The 19,523-nt window shown below is 39.1% G+C and overlaps 1 protein-coding gene, 1 long non-coding RNA gene and 2 pseudogenes across 2 annotated transcripts; all 4 read right to left on the bottom strand.

Moving 5' to 3' along the window:
• Positions 1 to 257: 257 nt before the first annotated feature.
• LOC129371389 (heat shock cognate 71 kDa protein-like) lies at positions 258 to 19,450 on the bottom strand. Its single transcript, XM_055047976.1, is given in 11 exon segments — positions 258 to 1,452; positions 1,641 to 1,873; positions 1,962 to 2,160; positions 16,487 to 16,650; positions 16,653 to 16,688; positions 16,784 to 17,339; positions 17,418 to 17,570; positions 17,676 to 17,764; positions 17,767 to 17,880; positions 18,050 to 18,254; positions 19,318 to 19,450. Coding segments are annotated over 10 exon segments (2,004 nt in total). The 5' UTR covers positions 19,318 to 19,450; the 3' UTR covers positions 258 to 1,197.
• LOC129371414 (chymotrypsin-like protease CTRL-1) lies at positions 9,994 to 11,164 on the bottom strand (annotated as a pseudogene).
• Positions 11,170 to 11,847, bottom strand: LOC129371416 (uncharacterized). The gene is made up of 4 exons (XR_008607145.1): positions 11,753 to 11,847; positions 11,455 to 11,558; positions 11,270 to 11,349; positions 11,170 to 11,181 (listed from the first exon to the last, which is right to left on the bottom strand). It is a non-coding gene; the product is annotated as an uncharacterized LOC129371416 (long non-coding RNA).
• Positions 13,643 to 14,594, bottom strand: LOC129371413 (heat shock cognate 71 kDa protein-like; annotated as a pseudogene).
• Positions 19,451 to 19,523: the final 73 nt, after the last annotated feature.

Here is a 19,523-nt window from a genome sequence, read left to right as displayed (position 1 = left end):
ATCTTTTTCCAACATCAAAATCTGAAAAAAAGCAAAGTGTGGCATGCAGATTGGTTGGACTGGGGTTCAACCAAATCCACTGAAACTAATTAGTAAACACACTCTACCCAAGTGATTTGAGCTTAGTATAAATGCAGCTGTATGAATTTCTCAGAGTTTGTTTAACAACACAAACGGCATAATGAAGGTCAATGAACACAGCAGACAGTCAGGGATAAAGATGCGTAGATGTTTATTGCAAGAGTTTAGCCTTGACAGCAGAAATGCCACCAGCTTTAAACATGTTTTGTCTCACTGTTTAACTCATCTGAATGACTGTCTGAAATGTTTGACTATTCAAAAGTGAACATTTTTTCTCAGTTGTCTGTGCAATTTGCAACAAGTTCAATATGTGGTAGAAGGTACTCTGGTCACATCAGACCAAAAATTCAACCTTTTGCCTTATGGTGATGCTGGTGGTAAGTTTGTGCAGCGGGGAGGCTTTTCTTTGTAGGGATTGGAAAGTGGACAGAGTTGATGGATTGTGTTCTTAAATACAAGGCAATGTTGGAAGGACTCCTGTAAAATTTAAAACTGGGGTTGAAGGTCACTTTACAGCAAGACGATGACCAGAAACATACATACAGAGCTGAAAATGGAGCGGTTCAAATGAAAGCACATGTGTCTGAATGGAATAGGTCAAATTTAATTGTGATTGTGATTTTCTTCTGATTAGAATTAGAATATGTTGTTTACAAAGACTGTCCATCCAATGGAGCCAAGCTTGAGCTCTTCTGAAAAAAATCTGAAATGTCTCTGAATTTACAAAGCTTGAATAGTGATATCACAAAAAAGCTCTTGCATTGAAATATGGTTGGGCAAACTTTAATTCAGGGGTCTGCTTCACATTTGCCAAAAGTGTTGAGAACCATACATACTTTACTATTTACTTCACAGGTGTGTACAAACGTATTTGTGCTGGCCTCTAAAACATCTCTATAAAGATTTGCAATTATGTCTGAAAGGGACAAAGTTCAGAGACCCAGACTCTTTCTGGCAAGAAGGAGCCTGTTGCTATTTCAGCAATAGCTCATTACACTAAGAGTAATGCTGTAGAGCAAATATAAGTTGAATTTTTATGGTGTGCCCATTTGCCACAAAATGCATGGTTTGAACAGCCAGTACATGTAATCAAGCTAAGATAAGTAACTGTTGTGCTTATTGCTCATATTTAGTCGACTTCCTCAATGGTTGGGCCAGAGGAAGAACCAGCTCCGGCTCCGCCAGGGAAGCCTCCTGGCATTCCTCCTGGCATTCCTCCTGGCATTCCTCCTGGCATTCCTCCAGGCATTCTCCCGACATTCCTCCTGGCATTCCTCCTGGCATTCCCCCCTGGTACAGCTTAGAGATTATTGGGTTGCAAATTTTCTCCAGCTCTTTCTGTTGGTGCTCATACTCTTCCTTCTCAGCTGTCTATGTAAAAAAACAAAGAAGCAGATAATTGTTGTGTAAGAGCTATAAAAGTAAAAACACAATAAGGAACTGGAAAAATGTCTATCACAGTTTCTCTGCTAAACATCTGTGATTTCACAACTTTTTCAAACATGAAGCTCTTGTTCTCGGATAATGATGAAAGCATTTTTAATTTACGGATATCTTACCTGGTTCCTGTCCAGCCAGGCGATTACTTCGTTACACTTATCTGTGATGGTCTTTTTGTCCTCAGGACTGATCTTTTCTTGGAGCTTCTCGTCCTCCACTGTGCTCTTCATGTTGAAGGCCAGAGACTCAAGAGAATTTTTGGCAGTGATCTTGTCTCTCTGGGCTTCATCTTCAGATCTGAACTGTTCTGCTTCTTGCACCATGCGCTCAATGTCTTCCTTGCTCAGTCGACCTGAGGAAGAATGAAACATAAAGCTTGCGTCAGTCACTTTAAAACCTTCTCTGATGAACAATCTTTGCCCTGTAATATGTGCTCCAACCTTTGTCATTAGTGATGGTGATCTTGTTCTCCTTTCCGGTGCTTTTGTCCACTGCAGACACATTGAGAATGCCGTTGGCATCAATGTCAAAGGTCACTTCGATCTGAGGGACTCCTCTGGGAGCAGGCGGAATACCAGTCAATTCAAATTTCCCCAAGATATTATTATCTTTGGTCATGGCTCTTTCCCCTTCGTAAACCTAAAACAAGGCATTGATGTTTATTGGATCAGTGAACACGTTCAACCCTGAGGCACAGTGCAATTAAAAACGTGTTTATCTTCTTACAGATTCATCCTGTTCTTGCTGTTTTCCACCCTAGAGTTCTTCAAATAAAGTAATTTTAGTATCAAAGTTAACACAAATGAATTCATAATGCAGTTTTGGGGGTCAAGCTTCATCATTTCAATTGGGCTGGACTCTGGGCTTTCACTTGGACACTAAAATCTATTTCAGTCGATTCATAGGTCGAGTTCCTGGTGTGGTTTGGATTATTTTTTACTACATGTAAGTATACAACTATATTTTTAATATAGTTAATAATTTAATTACCTAATTCAACTCTTACTTTTGACAGAGGGCTGGGTGGGTTTGGATAGGTTTTTTATTTCCCTTTTTAATAAACTCACCGGTTGAAACATGGATTTTATTTACCCATTCGCCTGATCTGATGCAGAGAAAAAGGCAGAAACAGCAGAAAGTTGTGAGGGGAGGTAAATAACTTTTCATAGTACTGTGGGGTACCATTTGTAAAGTTACACAGTCAAAACTGTAAAATAATAATCAATAATTTGGGTTACTTATATGTCATAAATGAAAAACATTGGAGCTTCATTTATATTAATTTATATTTCCACCATGTTATTTCCAAATATATAGGTTGCCGCTAAATAGTTTTACATTCTAAACTAAATATTCAAATTGGAGATAAATATTTAATTGGCAAACATGACACAGCAAAACAATATTTATCAAAACTTTATTGTACCCATTAGTCGTTGTAGATCTTACTATGGGCGACTGACTGACACTTATGGAGACGTTCAAACTCACTGGAGAGACACAAAGCTTTAGGTGTGTGAAAGCACACCAGAGGGTCACCAGAGTCACCACATCAGATAACATATCTGAAAGACCATATGTGTGTTGTGCAACAGAAATGATTACGCTGTGTTTATTTTAAGTAGTTGGAGCTTTAACAACGGTACTATTGGTATACTGGATTTATCTGGATCATATTCTAATTTTACAAATGCTTTTGCTGACTTCATTACCAATGATCACAAGTTCCTAAAAAACACATCTACTGCTAAGAGCATTATGCATATTTGTTTTTATCTCTGGATCCGTGAAAAAAAAATTTCTATACTTACTTATCTTAAAACTAAATGTTTTCAAACCTTTAAAGCTTAAATTAAATTGAAGACATTGTGGTTTTTCCTTTACCATCAGAAGTTTTTGTTGACCTCATGTCAATATATATTCTGAAATTGCACATATGCACACAGATACACACACATGAACACGCAAAGACACACGCACCCACGCACATACACGTTTTTCTACTTTCACAAGGACTTTGCAGTGGCCTCCATTCATTTTCATTCATTTTTGTAGGTTATTCTAACACTTATGCTAAATCTAACCATAACCAGTGTGAACTCAATTCACACTTTAGTCCTGAACCTTATCCATAACCAGTCAGTCCCCACAACGTAGCATGAGTTAGGAAAATGGTCGTTACAACGCATCAAATTCAAGGCCACAAAAACACACCATGCATGCATACACATCTTATTTAAGAACATGACACAAGCAACTCTTCAAAGTCTTCAAGATTTTATTGCTTATTTCTTGAGAAAACACATGTTTCCATTAGTGTTTTTCTGATTAGTTTTTAGCAAGGGTCTGGTCGATCCAGCTGCGCACGTAGGCCATGTTGACATACACTGCTGGGCTGTACACATCGCAGTCGAAGGTGCCCCAAGACACAGTACCCACAAGAGACCACACACCTTTGCTTTCACACACCAGTGGGCCACCAGAGTCACCCTGAAACAAGTCAAATAGTTTGCAAGATTAACTTAAGATGGATGAACTTGCATTCATACACTATCTGTGTTCTGCCTTCTGTGAGCTCTGTGCAGGCTGATTTTCAAAACAGGAAAAATGTAGCAATAGGACAGTTGGTGACTCAGATGATATACACAATCACACTCACATTTAAAGAGGATTTTTCACAAAGTTTTTAAAAGAGCATATTTAATGTCACATTTCACACATTACAAATGTATTTTGAAAACATATTATTCAGTAGTCATTTTAAGCTTGTATGTTTTTAACCATTGAATTGCACATTACCATGCAGGAAGTCAATTTAGAACCACCAGCACAGAACATGGCATCAGTGATCGAACTGTCACCCCAGAAAATTCTGCACTGAGCAGTGCTGAGCACAGGCAGAGCGGTCTGCTGCAGGAAACGACCAAAGACTGAGAAGACAGAAAAAAAAAAAACACAACCACTCCAAATCCATTACAGGGCTTTTTTTAATATAAGATTTTCCAGCTTTGATGCTTGTAAAACAATCCTGATTAGACATGTAAAGTGGCTCACTCACAGGATGATGCTGTCATGCCCCATCCAGTGGTGACACATTTGGTTCCAGAGGGGATTCTGCTCCTGGAGGAGACCAAGCACACTGGAGACACGCGGGAGTCGAACTCTGCTGGGGAGGAGAGCTTCAGAAGTTGGATGTCAAAGTTAATGGTTTTTGAGTTGAAGGAAGTGGGTGATGACCTGTACATAGAGGTGAAGAAATGTCAAATTATTTTTTAAAAAAGTTGAAATATCTGTCACACAGATAAAAAGCTCATGTTTTAGAAAACAGATTTTTTTTTTTTTTTTTTTGAATGATTGTCCTTACCTTAGAAATGGTCCTGATCTGAATGGGCTCGCTGTTGGACAGCCTATCGCTCACCCAGGATCACACGGTGGTCTGACGGCCTACCAAAATGAAACGCCATCTTATTAATTATTTACTTTTAGTAAACTCTTTTCAAATGTTTTCAATGGGACACATGCAGCGACTTACCACACTTGGCAATGAGCAGCTGTGACAACCCAGTCCTTGTTGATCAGTGATCCCCACAGAAGTGAAACCCGCTTTTGTCCTAAGTTTGGAACACTGTCTCTTCAAGAGATTTTCTTTGCCTGAGGTTTTTGTTTTTGCATGATTCAACAGAACTGGAGAATTTCAGAAGACTGAGCGACCTACCTGAAGAAACTTGCCAGGGCCAGGAACCGGACACTGCATTCTCGCCATTAATAATCTTGTTGTATCCACTCACCTTGGGCTTAATAGTAGGCACTCCACACCCTGAGGCCCAAAGATTAAATCCAACATCATTCTTGTTCCTAATTGCAATGGCTATGCTCAGTTACATTACAGTGTAATCAGTGCATATGTAGTCACAATCCAATTAAAATGTGAAATGTCAATAATTCTTAGGCAATGTTTTTACTGCAATTCTTTATGGTTTGCCTGGAGATGAAAGCATGAAATGAACACTCACCCAGTGTGGAAGCCACCAGGGCAAAACAACTAACAAGCAAGAACATAACTGTGGCTCAACAAGTCTACCTTATCTGGTAACTTTGTGCTACACAAGCATTTATAGCTGCGTCCAACATGAATGACCCTGACTTTTGTGGGCAGCCATTAGTACAAACCGCATCAATGTTTCACCAGACCCCGCATGAGCAAACACCACCTGCCGATAAGCATCTTCAAAAATCTAAGGTCACACTTGAATTAGAAAAAAATTATTTGAGTTGGAAGAAGCACCAACATGGTTTTCCTTTGCTGTTGCTATTAAAAATGATTCAGTAAGTGAAGCTTGATGCATGCATGAAGAACAGACAACACATTCTGTTGATAAACTCTTACTTCTCCTACTCAGGAGCTGTTTAACACCTTTTCTTGCATTTCCTGTGAGGTAAGTTGATACACATTAAAATTATGCTGATCAAAATGTGGTTATATTTAAGGAAGAGTCTGTCAGATTGGTAATATAGTTGCCATATTGCATGCCTTGTCATTAACCTATTACTATGTTGGAGAGTTATTTAAAGTAAACCTTAATGATTTATACAATCAAACGCTGAAGACTGAACACACCTCAAGCCTGAGTTCATTTCACTGCAGTTTTGCCTTTAATGACACACAATTGTCAATAGGAAGGAGGAAATACCTAATCTTCTTCCAACATCAAAATCTGAAAAAAAGCAAAGTGTGGCATGCAGATTGGTTGGACTGGGGTTCAACCAAATCCACTGAAACTAATTAGTAAACACACTCTACCCAAGTGATTTGAGCTTAGTATAAATGCAGCTGTATGAATTTCTCAGAGGTTTGTTTAACAACACAAACGGCATAATGAAGGTCAATGAACACAGCAGACAGTCAGGGATAAAGATGCGTAGATGTTTATTGCAAGAGTTTAGCCTTTGACAGCAGAAATGCCACCAGCTTTAAACATGTTTTGTCTCACTGTTTAACTCATCTGAATGACTGTCTGAAATGTTTGACTATTCAAAAGTGAACATTTTTTCTCAGTTGTCTGTGCAATTTGCAACAAGTTCAATATGTGGTAGAAGGTACTCTGGTCACATCAGACCAAAAATTCAATCTTTTGCCTTATGGTGATGCTGGTGGTAAGTTGTGCAGCGGGGAGGCTTTTCTTTGTAGGGATTGGAAAGTGGACAGAGTTGATGGATTGTGTTCTTAAATACAAGGCAATGTTGGAAGGACTCCTGTAAAATTTAAAACTGGGGTTGAAGGTCACTTTACAGCAAGACGATGACCAGAAACATACATACAGAGCTGAAAATGGAGCGGTTTAAATGAAAGACATGTGTCTGAATGGAATAGGTCAAATTTAATTGTGATTGTGGTTTTCTTCTGATTAGAATTAGAATATGTTGTTTACAAAGACTGTCCATCCAATGGAGCCAAGCTTGAGCTCTTCTGAAAAAAATCTGAAATGTCTCTGAATTTACAAAGCTTGAATAGTGATATCACAAAAAAGCTCTTGCATTGAAATATGGTTGGGCAAACTTTAATTCAGGGGTCTGCTTCACATTTGCCAAAAGTGTTGAGAACCATACATACTTTACTATTTACTTCACAGGTGTGTACAAACGTATTTGTGCTGGCCTCTAAAACATCTCTATAAAGATTTGCAATTATGTCTGAAAGGGACAAAGTTCAGAGACCCAGACTCTTTCTGGCAAGAAGGAGCCTGTTGCTATTTCAGCAATAGCTCATTACACTAAGAGTAATGCTGTAGAGCAAATATAAGTTGAATTTTTATGGTGTGCCCATTTGCCACAAAATGCATGGTTTGAACAGCCAGTACATGTAATCAAGCTAAGATAAGTAACTGTTGTGCTTATTGCTCATATTTAGTCGACTTCCTCAATGGTTGGGCCAGAGGAAGAACCAGCTCCGGCTCCGCCAGGGAACTCCTGGCATTCCTCCTGGCATTCCTCCTGGCATTCCTCCTGGCATTCCTCCTGGCATTCCTCCTGGCATTCCTCCCGACATTCCTCCTGGCATTCCCCCCTGGTACAGCTTAGAGATTATTGGGTTGCAAATTTTCTCCAGCTCTTTCTGTTGGTGCTCATACTCTTCCTTCTCAGCTGTCTATGTAAAAAAACAAAGAAGCAGATAATTGTTGTGTAAGAGCTATAAAAGTAAAAACACAATAAGGAACTGGAAAAATGTCTATCACAGTTTCTCTGCTAAACATCTGTGATTTCACAACTTTTTCAAACATGAAGCTCTTGTTCTCGGATAATGATGAAAGCATTTTTAATTTACGGATATCTTACCTGGTTCCTGTCCAGCCAGGCGATTACTTCGTTACACTTATCTGTGATGGTCTTTTTGTCCTCAGGACTGATCTTTTCTTGGAGCTTCTCGTCCTCCACTGTGCTCTTAATGTTGAAGGCCAGAGACTCAAGAGAATTTTTGGCAGTGATCTTGTCTCTCTGGGCTTCATCTTCAGATCTGAACTGTTCTGCTTCTTGCACCATGCGCTCAATGTCTTCCTTGCTCAGTCGACCTGAGGAAGAATGAAACATAAAGCTTGCGTCAGTCACTTTAAAACCTTCTCTGATGAACAATCTTTGCCCTGTAATATGTGCTCCAACCTTTGTCATTAGTGATGGTGATCTTGTTCTCCTTTCCGGTGCTTTTGTCCACTGCAGACACATTGAGAATGCCGTTGGCATCAATGTCAAAGGTCACTTCGATCTGAGGGACTCCTCTGGGAGCAGGCGGAATACCAGTCAATTCAAATTTCCCCAAGATATTATCTTTGGTCATGGCTCTTTCCCCTTCGTAAACCTAAAACAAGGCATTGATGTTTATAGGATCAGTGAACACGTTCAACCCTGAGGCACAGTGCAATTAAAAACGTGTTTATCTTCTTACAGATTCATCCTGTTCTTGCTGTTTTTCCACCCTAGAGTTCTTCAAATAAAGTAATTTTAGTATCAAAGTTAACACAAATGAATTCATAATGCAGTTTTGGGGGTCAAGCTTCATCATTTCAATTGGGCTGGACTCTGGGCTTTCACTTGGACACTAAAATCTATTTCAGTCGATTCATAGGTCGAGTTCCTGGTGTGGTTTGGATTATTTTTTACTACATGTAAGTATACAACTATATTTTTAATATAGTTAATAATTTAATTACCTAATTCAACTCTTACTTTTGACAGAGGGCTGGGTGGGTTTGGATAGGTTTTTTATTTCCCTTTTTAATAAACTCACCGGTTGAAACATGGATTTTATTTACCCATTCGCCTGATCTGATGCAGAGAAAAAGGCAGAAACAGCAGAAAGTTGTGAGGGGAGGTAAATAACTTTTCCTAGTACTGTGGGGTACCATTTGTAAAGTTACACAGTCAAAACTGTAAAATAATAATCAATAATTTGGGTTACTTATATGTCATAAATGAAAAACATTGGAGCTTCATTTATATTAATTTATATTTCCACCATGTTATTTCCAAATATATAGGTTGCCGCTAAATAGTTTTACATTCTAAACTAAATATTCAAATTGGAGATAAATATTTAATTGGCAAACATGACACAGCAAAACAATATTTATCAAAACTTTATTGTACCCATTAGTCGTTGTAGATCTTACTATGGGCGACTGACTGACACTTATGGAGACGTTCAAACTCACTGGAGAGACACACAAAGCTTTAGGTGTGTGAAAGCACACCAGAGGGTCACCAGAGTCACCACATCAGATAACATATCTGAAAGACCATATGTGTGTTGTGCAACAGGAATGATTACGCTGTGTTTGTTTTAAGTAGTTGGAGCTTTAACAACGGTACTATTGGTATACTGGATTTATCTGGATCATATTCTAATTTTACAAATGCTTTTGCTGACTTCATTACCAATGATCACAAGTTCCTAAAAACACATCTACTGCTAAGAGCATTATGCATATTTTGTTTTTATCTCTGGATCCGTGAAAAAAAAATTTCTATACTTACTTATCTTAAAACTAAATGTTTTCAAACCTTTAAAGCTTAAATTAAATTGAAGACATTGTGGTTTTTCCTTTACCATCAGAAGTTTTTGTTGACCTCATGTCAATATATTCTGAAATTGCACATATGCACACAGATACACACACATGAACACGCAAAGACACGCACCCACGCACATACACGTTTTTCTACTTTCACAAGGACTTTGCAGTGGCCTCCATTCATTTTCATTCATTTTTGTAGGTTATTCTAACACTTATGCTAAATCTAACCATAACCAGTGTGAACTCAATTCACACTTTAGTCCTGAACCTTATCCATAACCAGTCAGTCCCCACAACGTAGCATGAGTTAGGAAAATGGTCGTTACAACGCATCAAATTCAAGGCCACACAAACACACACCATGCATGCATACACATCTTATTTAAGAACATGACACAAGCAAGTCTTCAAAGTCTTCAAGATTTTATTGCTTATTTCTTGAGAAAACACATGTTTCCATTAGTGTTTTTCTGATTAGTTTTTAGCAAGGGTCTGGTCGATCCAGCTGCGCACGTAGGCCATGTTGACATACACTGCTGGGCTGTACACATTGCAGTCGAAGATGCCCCAAGACACAGTACCCACAAGAGACCACACACCTTTGCTTTCACACACCAGTGGGCCACCAGAGTCACCCTGAAACAAGGCAAATAGTTTGCAAGATTAACTTAAGATGGATGAACTTGCATTCATACACTATCTGTGTTCTGCCTTCTGTGAGCTCTGTGCAGGCTGATTTTCAAAACAGGAAAAAATGTAGCAATAGGACAGTTGCTGACTCAGATGATATACACAATCACACTCACATTTAAAGAGGATTTTTCACAAAGTTTTTAAAAGAGCATATTTAATGTCACATTTCACACATTACAAATGTATTTTGAAAACATATTATTCAGTAGTCATTTTAAGCTTGTATGTTTTTAACCATTGAATTGCACATTACCTTGCAGGAAGTCAATTTAGAACCACCAGCACAGAACATGGCATCAGTGATCATTCTTTCACCCCAGAAAATTCTGCACTGAGCAGTGCTGAGCACAGGCAGAGCGGTCTGCTGCAGGATACGACCAAAGACTGAGAAGACAGAAAAAAAAAAAAACACAACCACTCCAAATCCATTACAGGGCTTTTTTTAATATAAGATTTTCCAGCTTTGATGCTTGTAAAACAATCCTGATTAGACATGTAAAGAGGCTCACTCACAGGATGTTGCTGTCATGCCCCATCCAGTGGTGACACATTTGGTTCCAGAGGGGATTCTGCTCCTGGAGGAGACCAAGCACACTGGAGACACGCGGGAGTTGAACTCTGCTGGGGAGGAGAGCTTCAGAAGTTGGATGTCAAAGTTAAGTTTCTTGAGTTGAAGGAAGGGTGGGTGATGACCTGTACATAGAGGTGAAGAAATGTCAAATTATTTTTTAAAAAGTTGAAATATCTGTCACACAGATAAAAAGCTCATGTTTTAGAAAACAGATTTTTTTTTTTTTTTTTTGAATGATTGTCCTTACCTTAGAAATGGTCCTGATCTGAATGGGCTCGCTGTTGGACAGCCTATCGTGCTCACCCAGGATCACACGGTGGGTCTGACGGCCTACCAAAATGAAACGCCATCTTATTAATTATTTACTTTTAGTAAACTCTTTTCAAATGTTTTCAATGGGACACATGCAGCGACTTACCACACTTGGCAATGAGCAGCTGTGACAACCCAGTCCTTGTTGATCAGTGATCCCCCACAGAAGTGAAACCCGCTTTTGTCCTAAGTTTGGAACACTGTCTCTTCAAGAGATTTTCTTTGCCTGAGGTTTTTGTTTTTGCATGATTCAACAGAAACTGGAGAATTTCAGAAGACTGAGCGACCTACCTGAAGAGAAACTTGCCAGGGCCAGGAACCGGACACTGCATTCTCGCCATTAATAATCTTGTTGTATCCACTCACCTTGGGCTTAATAGTAGGCACTCCACACCCTGAGGCCCAAAGATTAAATCCAACATCTTCTTGTTCCTAATTGCAATGGCTATGCTCAGTTACATTACAGTGTAATCAGTGCATATGTAGTCACAATCCAATTAAAATGTGAAATGTCAATAATTCTTAGGCAATGTTTTTACTGCAATTTTTATGGTTTGCCTGGAGATGAAAGCATGAAATGAACACTCACCCAGTGTGGAAGCCACCAGGGCAAAAAACAACTAACAAGCAAGAACATAACTGTGGCTCAACAAGTCTACCCTATCTGGTAACTTTGTGCTACACAAGCATTTATAGCTGCGTCCAACATGAATGACCCTGACTTTTGTGGGCAGCCATTAGTACAAACCGCATCAATGTTTCACCAGACCCCGCATGAGCAAACACCACCTGCCAATAAGCATCTTCAAAAATCTAAGGTCACACTTGAATTAGAAAAAAATTATTTGAGTTGGAAGAAGCACCAACATGGTTTTCCTTTGCTGTTGCTATTAAAAATGATTCAGTAAGTGAAGCTTGATGCATGCATGAAGAACAGACAACACATTATGTTGATAAACTCTTACTTCTCCTACTCAGGAGCTGTTTTTAACACCTTTTCTTGCATTTCCTGTGAGGTAAGTTGATACACATTAAAATTATGCTGATCAAAATGTGGTTATATTTAAGGAAGAGTCTGTCAGATTGGTAATATAATATTGCATGCCTTGTCATTAACCTATTACTATGTTGGAGAGTTATTTAAAGTAAACCTTAATGATTTATACAATCAAACGCTGAAGACTGAACACACCTCAAGCCTGAGTTCATTTCACTGCAGTTTTGCCTTTAATGACACACAATTGTCAATAGGAAGGAGGAAATACCTAATCTTTTTCCAACATCAAAATCTGAAAAAAAGCAAAGTGTGGGCATGCAGATTGGTTGGACTGGGGTTCAACCAAATCCACTGAAAACTAATTAGTAAAACACACTCTACCCAAGTGATTTGAGCTTAGTATAAATGCAGCTGTATGAATTTCTCAGAGGTTTGTTTAACAACACAAACGGCATAATGAAGGTCAATGAACACAGCAGACAGTCAGGGATAAAGATGCGTAGATGTTTATTGCAAGAGTTTAGCCTTTGACAGCAGAAATGCCACCAGCTTTAAACATGTTTTGTCTCACTGTTTAACTCATCTGAATGACTGTCTGAAATGTTTGACTATTCAAAAGTGAACATTTTTTCTCAGTTGTCTGTGCAATTTGCAACAAGTTCAATATGTGGTAGAAGGTACTCTGGTCACATCAGACCAAAAATTCAACCTTTTGCCTTATGGTGATGCTGGTGGTAAGTTTGTGCAGCGGGAGGCTTTTCTTTGTAGGGATTGGAAAGTGGACAGAGTTGATGGATTGTGTTCTTAAATACAAGGCAATGTTGGAAGGACTCCTGTAAAATTTAAAACTGGGGTTGAAGGTCACTTTACAGCAAGACGATGACCAGAAACATACATAAAGAGCTGAAAATGGAGCGGTTTAAATGAAAGCACATGTGTCTGAATGGAATAGGTCAAATTTAATTGTGATTGTGATTTTCTTCTGATTAGAATTAGAATATGTTGTTTACAAAGACTGTCCATCCAATGGAGCCAAGCTTGAGCTCTTCTGAAAAAATCTGAAATGTCTCTGAATTTACAAAGCTTGAATAGTGATATCACAAAAAAGCTCTTGCATTGAAATATGGTTGGGCAAACTTTAATTCAGGGGTCTGCTTCACATTTGCCAAAAGTGTTGAGAACCATACATACTTTACTATTTACTTCACAGGTGTGTACAAACGTATTTGTGCTGGCCTCTAAAACATCTCTATAAAGATTTGCAATTATGTCTGAAAGGGACAAATTCAGAGACCCAGACTCTTTCTGGCAAGAAGGAGCCTGTTGCTATTTCAGCAATAGCTCATTACACTAAGAGTAATGCTGTAGAGCAAATATAAGTTGAATTTTTATGGTGTGCCCATTTGCCACAAAATGCATGGTTTGAACAGCCAGTACATGTAATCAAGCTAAGATAAGTAACTGTTGTGCTTATTGCTCATATTAGTCGACTTCCTCAATGGTTGGGCCAGAGGAAGAACCAGCTCCGGCTCCGCCAGGGAAGCCTCCTGGCATTCCTCCTGGCATTCCTCCCGACATTCCTCCTGGCATTCCTCCTGGCATTCCTCCCGACATTCCTCCTGGCATTCCTCCGACATTCCTCCTGGCATTCCTCCTGGCATTCCCCCCTGGTACAGCTTAGAGATTATTGGGTTGCAAATTTTCTCCAGCTCTTTCTGTTGGTGCTCATACTCTTCCTTCTCAGCTGTCTATGTAAAAAAACAAAGAAGCAGATAATTGTTGTGTAAGAGCTATAAAAGTAAAAACACAATAAGGAACTGGAAAAATGTCTATCACAGTTTCTCTGCTAAACATCTGTGATTTCACAACTTTTTCAAACATGAAGCTCTTGTTCTCGGATAATGATGAAAGCATTTTTAATTTACGGATATCTTACCTGGTTCCTGTCCAGCCAGGCGATTACTTCGTTACACTTATCTGTGATGGTCTTTTTGTCCTCAGGACTGATCTTTTCTTGGAGCTTCTCGTCCTCCACTGTGCTCTTCATGTTGAAGGCCAGAGACTCAAGAGAATTTTTGGCAGTGATCTTGTCTCTCTGGGCTTCATCTTCAGATCTGAACTGTTCTGCTTCTTGCACCATGCGCTCAATGTCTTCCTTGCTCAGTCGACCTGAGGAAGAATGAAACATAAAGCTTGCGTCAGTCACTTTAAAACCTTCTCTGATGAACAATCTTTGCCCTGTAATATGTGCTCCAACCTTTGTCATTAGTGATGGTGATCTTGTTCTCCTTTCCGGTGCTTTTGTCCACTGCAGACACATTGAGAATGCCGTTGGCATCAATGTCAAAGGTCACTTCGATCTGAGGGACTCCCTGGGAGCAGGCGGAATACCAGTCAATTCAAATTTCCCCAAGATATTATCTTTGGTCATGGCTCTTTCCCTTCGTAAACCTAAAACAAGGCATTGATGTTTATTGGATCAGTGAACACGTTCAACCCTGAGGCACAGTGCAATTAAAAACGTGTTTATCTTCTTACAGATTCATCCTGTTCTTGCTGTTTTTCCACCCTAGAGTTCTTCAAATAAAGTAATTTTAGTATCAAAGTTAACACAAATGAATTCATAATGCAGTTTTGGGGGTCAAGCTTCATCATTTCAATTGGGCTGGACTCTGGGCTTTCACTTGACACTAAAATCTATTTCAGTCGATTCATAGGTCGAGTTCCTGGTGTGGTTTGGATTATTTTTTACTACATGTAAGTATACAACTATATTTTTAATATAGTTAATAATTTAATTACCTAATTCAACTCTTACTTTTGACAGAGGGCTGGGTGGGTTTGGATAGGTTTTTTATTTCCCTTTTTAATAAACTCACCGGTTGAAACATGGATTTATTTACCCATTTGCCTGATCTGATGCAGAGAAAAAGGCAGAAACAGCAGAAAGTTGTGAGGGGAGGTAAATAACTTTTCATAGTACTGTGGGGTACCATTTGTAAAGTTACACAGTCAAAACTGTAAAATAATAATCAATAATTTGGGTTACTTATATGTCATAAATGAAAAACATTGGAGCTTCATTTATATTAATTTATATTTCCACCATGTTATTTCCAAATATATAGGTTGCCGCTAATAGTTTTACATTCTAAAACTGAATATTCAAATTGGAGATAAATATTTAATTGGCAACATGACACAGCAAAACAATATTTAGCTTGTGTTGAAATAGAATTTTAAATTAGCACAATAGTACACAGGCTAACTTTTACGTTAAGATAAACTTAGATACAACTCCAAACTAAGACAACTGGTGACTCTCTGAACTTACATACATTTCTAATCAGAAAGCAGTCTTATACTCCCTAAGGAGCATTTCAGACAGGGGCCTTGACCTCTGCTGGTTAAGGCCCCAGAGGTTAAGGTTAAGGTAATTGGGAGGGAGGTTAAGGCTGTGGCCTTAACCTCCTTAACCTTCCTCCCAATTTATTGCATTTTAGGGCAATAAATTCTTTACTCAGGGTTGAAGAGTTCAGACAAACATTAAAAACTATAGAAGTCCGTTACAACATATAATCAAACATATTAATATATTTCTTTAAGCATTAAAAAGCATGTGTTTAATTAGTTAGTTTTAGATTCAAACTTATAGTTAGTATTAAGCAATAGATTTTGTGCAAGTTTGTTTAAAAACACCAATTGGTTTCTTGTTGAATCATTTTGAGGCAGAGATAACATTCCAGACCCACGCTATAAATCAGATTGCCTAAAGGAGGCTGGTACGAGAAGATCTGGGTGTTTCAGTAGGTCTCAGAGGTAATAAAATTAACATTTAAGACATCCCTCACAAAGGAGAAAGACACCTCCTAATGCATATATTTAAATGAAGGGAATACACATTCTTATAAAATGCTTTGTTTTACAGCAGAAGTCTGAATCTCTTTGTGCTGAGTGAGAGTTTCCCAAAAGATGCATCTTTTGTTTGTGTTTTTATTTCCCTTTTTACTCGGTTAATTGTTTCTGTTTTGTCATGTCTTGGACTTATTGTAACATTCTTTTTGCATTGATTTCTCTGGATAAAACTCTGGATATCTGAAGTCTGACGTCGTATGATTGCTCTTTCTCACTGCCCATAATTGAAACACAAGAATTTGGGAAAAAGAGGAATGAATTAATGAGCTAAATCAAGTTATTCCTCTTTTTAATTCTTAACACTTGCTAATTAAATATTTAGTTTCATATTTATAATTGAATGATTTTAAAACCCTTATTTTAAGTCACCCAATAGCAAGAGGTGTGAACCTTATTTGCAGATTGTGCTACCTGAATGAGGACACCGGGTTGGTTATCTGAGTAGGTGGTGAAGGTTTGGGTTTGTTTAGTTGGAATAGTTGTGTTCCTTTTGATAAGGACCGTCATCACTCCTCCAGCCGTTTCAATTCCCAGGGACAGGGGTGTGACGTCCAGCAGGAGCAGGTCCTGCACATTTCAGACTTATCACCAGCCAGGATGGCAGCCTGTACAGCTGTGGGTTTCCAAATAATGACATCCTTATTACAGGATAGTTTTTTTTTTTCACCTTTTTCTAGGCAGACAGGAGTAAATTCTGTGGAGACTTACCCGCCCCATACGCAACTGCCTCATCTGGGTTGATGCTCTTGTTCAAGTCACGGCCGTTAAAGAAGTCCTGCAAAAGCTTTTGGATCTTCGGAATACGCGTGGAGCCGCCCACTAGGACAATATCATGGATCTGGCTTTTATCCATCTTGGCGTCCCGCAAGGCCTTCTCCACAGGTTCGAGAGTTCCTCGGAACAGGTCCGCGTTGAGTTCTTCAAAGCGAGCCCTGGTGATGGAAGTGTAGAAGTCTGTTCCCTCGTAGAGTGAGTCGATCTCAATGCTGGCCTGGGTGCTGCTGGAGAGGGTACGCTTAGCCCGCTCACAAGCTGTACGCAGACGGCGTACGGCCCGCTTGTTGTTGATGATGTCCTTTTTGAACTTGCGCTTGAACTCGGCAATAAAGTGGTTGACCATGCGGTTGTCAAAGTCCTCCCCACCCAAGTGGGTGTCCCCTGCTGTGGCCTTAACCTCAAAGATGCCATCCTCAATTGTTAAGACTGACACGTCAAAAGTACCGCCACCGAGGTCAAATATGAGAACATTGCGCTCACCTCCAACCTAAAATAAATAGAAGAAAATGGTAAAAGCAACATAAAAGCAAGAAGTTATAATTTTAGCCATCAGACTGATGATGACCTTTTTGTCCAAGCCATATGCAATGGCTGCGGCTGTGGGTTCATTGATAATGCGAAGCACATTGAGGCCAGAGATGGTACCAGCATCTTTGGTGGCTTGACGCTGGGAATCATTGAAGTAAGCAGGAACTGTGATAACTGCATTGTTCACAGGCTGAAATGATGGAAATAATTTCAGTTAATGAAAATACATGTCTCATTATAAGTCTTGGTGCTGGAAATGGATTGTTCTGTGGTAAGAGCAGTCCAAGCAGCGTACCTTGCCAAGATAAGCTTCAGAAATCTCTTTCATTTTGGTGAGAACCATGGAGGAAATTTCCTCAGGGTAGAAAGACTTGATCTCCCCTTATATTCAACCTCCATCTTTGGTTTTGAGGAATCATTTATAACCTTGAAGGGCCAGTGTTTCATGTCCGATTGCACCACAGCGTCATCAAACTTGCGACCAATCAGACGCTTAGCATCTGTCGTGAATTCAGCGACAATGAAAAGAAAGTTTCACTGTGTGTACATAGATTTTGCATTTTAATGTGAATTGATGGTTAAAAAAATTTGAAATGAAACAGAAGAAGAAGAAGTGAAATCCTATTTTGTTTTGTTGTTGCTGACAGTGCAGTCTGGCAGTGTTTTTACCAAATACGGTGTTGGCTGGATTCATGGCCACCTGATTCTTGGCAGCATCTCCAATGAGCCTCTCTGTGTCTGTGAAGGCCACATAACTTGGTGTGGTTCTGTTCCCTTGGTCATTGGCAATGATCTCCACTTTGCCATGCTGGAAGATACCCACACATGAATAAGTGGTACCCAGATCAATGCCTACTGCTGGTCCTTTAGACATCTTCAAAAGACAAACAAAAGACTTTTAGTGTCTCAGCACATTTACATTTGCAGTTCAATCTCAAATCAGAGCAAACGGTGTTTATCACCAATGTCTTCATATGTCTTTCTGCTTAAGCCTCATAACTTGTTGTAATATCACTTAGAACTCTGTGCATCCACAAGAAACTAAATGTCTTTCAAATGTAATTTTACAGGCTTGCTAAAGGTCTTATATCCAATCTAGTCAATTTTCACTAGCTTTATTAAGAAAGAACTTTAAATCTCCAGAAGAACCAAATTGCTGAACAGGATACATTAAAAAAAATTAAATCTTAAAATGCCAAAAAATAAAGACACAAATATAGAATACAAAAATAGAAAGTATGTTTAAAATATTACCAGCCATGCATAAAAGGCTTATAGAATAAGTAGAAACTCAAATCAATATGTCAAGTAGTGTCAAAGGCTAGGGTGAAGAAATTAATTAGTAATTTAAAAACAGGCAGTGATGTAGTCACACATTTCAACCTGCCACAGCAAAGGCCTGACTCAGGTCAGCTGTAGATCAGCTATAAAGAAAATTGTGGCTTTGTTGCAAAGACAGATAATTGATTAGAGAAGAAATCTAACGAAGCCCCTGAGAGGCAGAAGCTCTTGGGAGCTGCACTCGCCCAACTGAGAACCATTTTTAGAACAGGAAAATGTCACAATGTTTCAGTGGAAAAGCAGCTCCAATTGACTTACTGTCAGGCCTGACACCTTCCTTTTGTAAAAAAAAAAAAAAAAAGAAAAACTTTTATTGACTTAGAAACAGAGCAACACGGGAAAGAAAAAAGTGCTGACATAATGGCTTACACACACCACAGACAAAATCACTTAGCCATGAAAATTACTCAGACTTTGGTTGAACAGCTTTGCAGTTTTACTGCATTGATTTTGGTTTCATGTGTCATGTCATCATTTGATAGAGCCCATACAAACCTCAAACATGTCAGTACCTCTTACATTGTATGCAGACTTTCCAAACAGATAAGATTATAAAGCGAGGCCAGAAGAGCGATGCTTCCTGTATATTCAGTTACCTTGTGAAGTTAGATGCTCGGGAAGTGATAGTTTTCTGAATTAAAGTGATGCCTTTTTTTAAACACCACTGTCTGCGCTCCTCTGCAGCACTCCCTTCTTCTCCTGGCGGGCAGCGGATGAGTGTCCTGTCCCTCCTGTTTTTATTAGGCCTGGTGCAGGCAGAGCCCACTGGAGGTGTCAGGTGACTCCACCAAGGAAAGTTCTA

This window comes from Poeciliopsis prolifica, unplaced genomic scaffold (genome assembly GCF_027474105.1).
Source record: "Poeciliopsis prolifica strain line A6 unplaced genomic scaffold, Auburn_PproV2 SCAFFOLD026, whole genome shotgun sequence".
Taxonomy (NCBI): Eukaryota; Metazoa; Chordata; class Actinopteri; order Cyprinodontiformes; family Poeciliidae; genus Poeciliopsis; species Poeciliopsis prolifica.
Note: the sequence above shows the minus strand (reverse complement) of the source record. Positions and strands in the feature narration are given on the sequence as shown.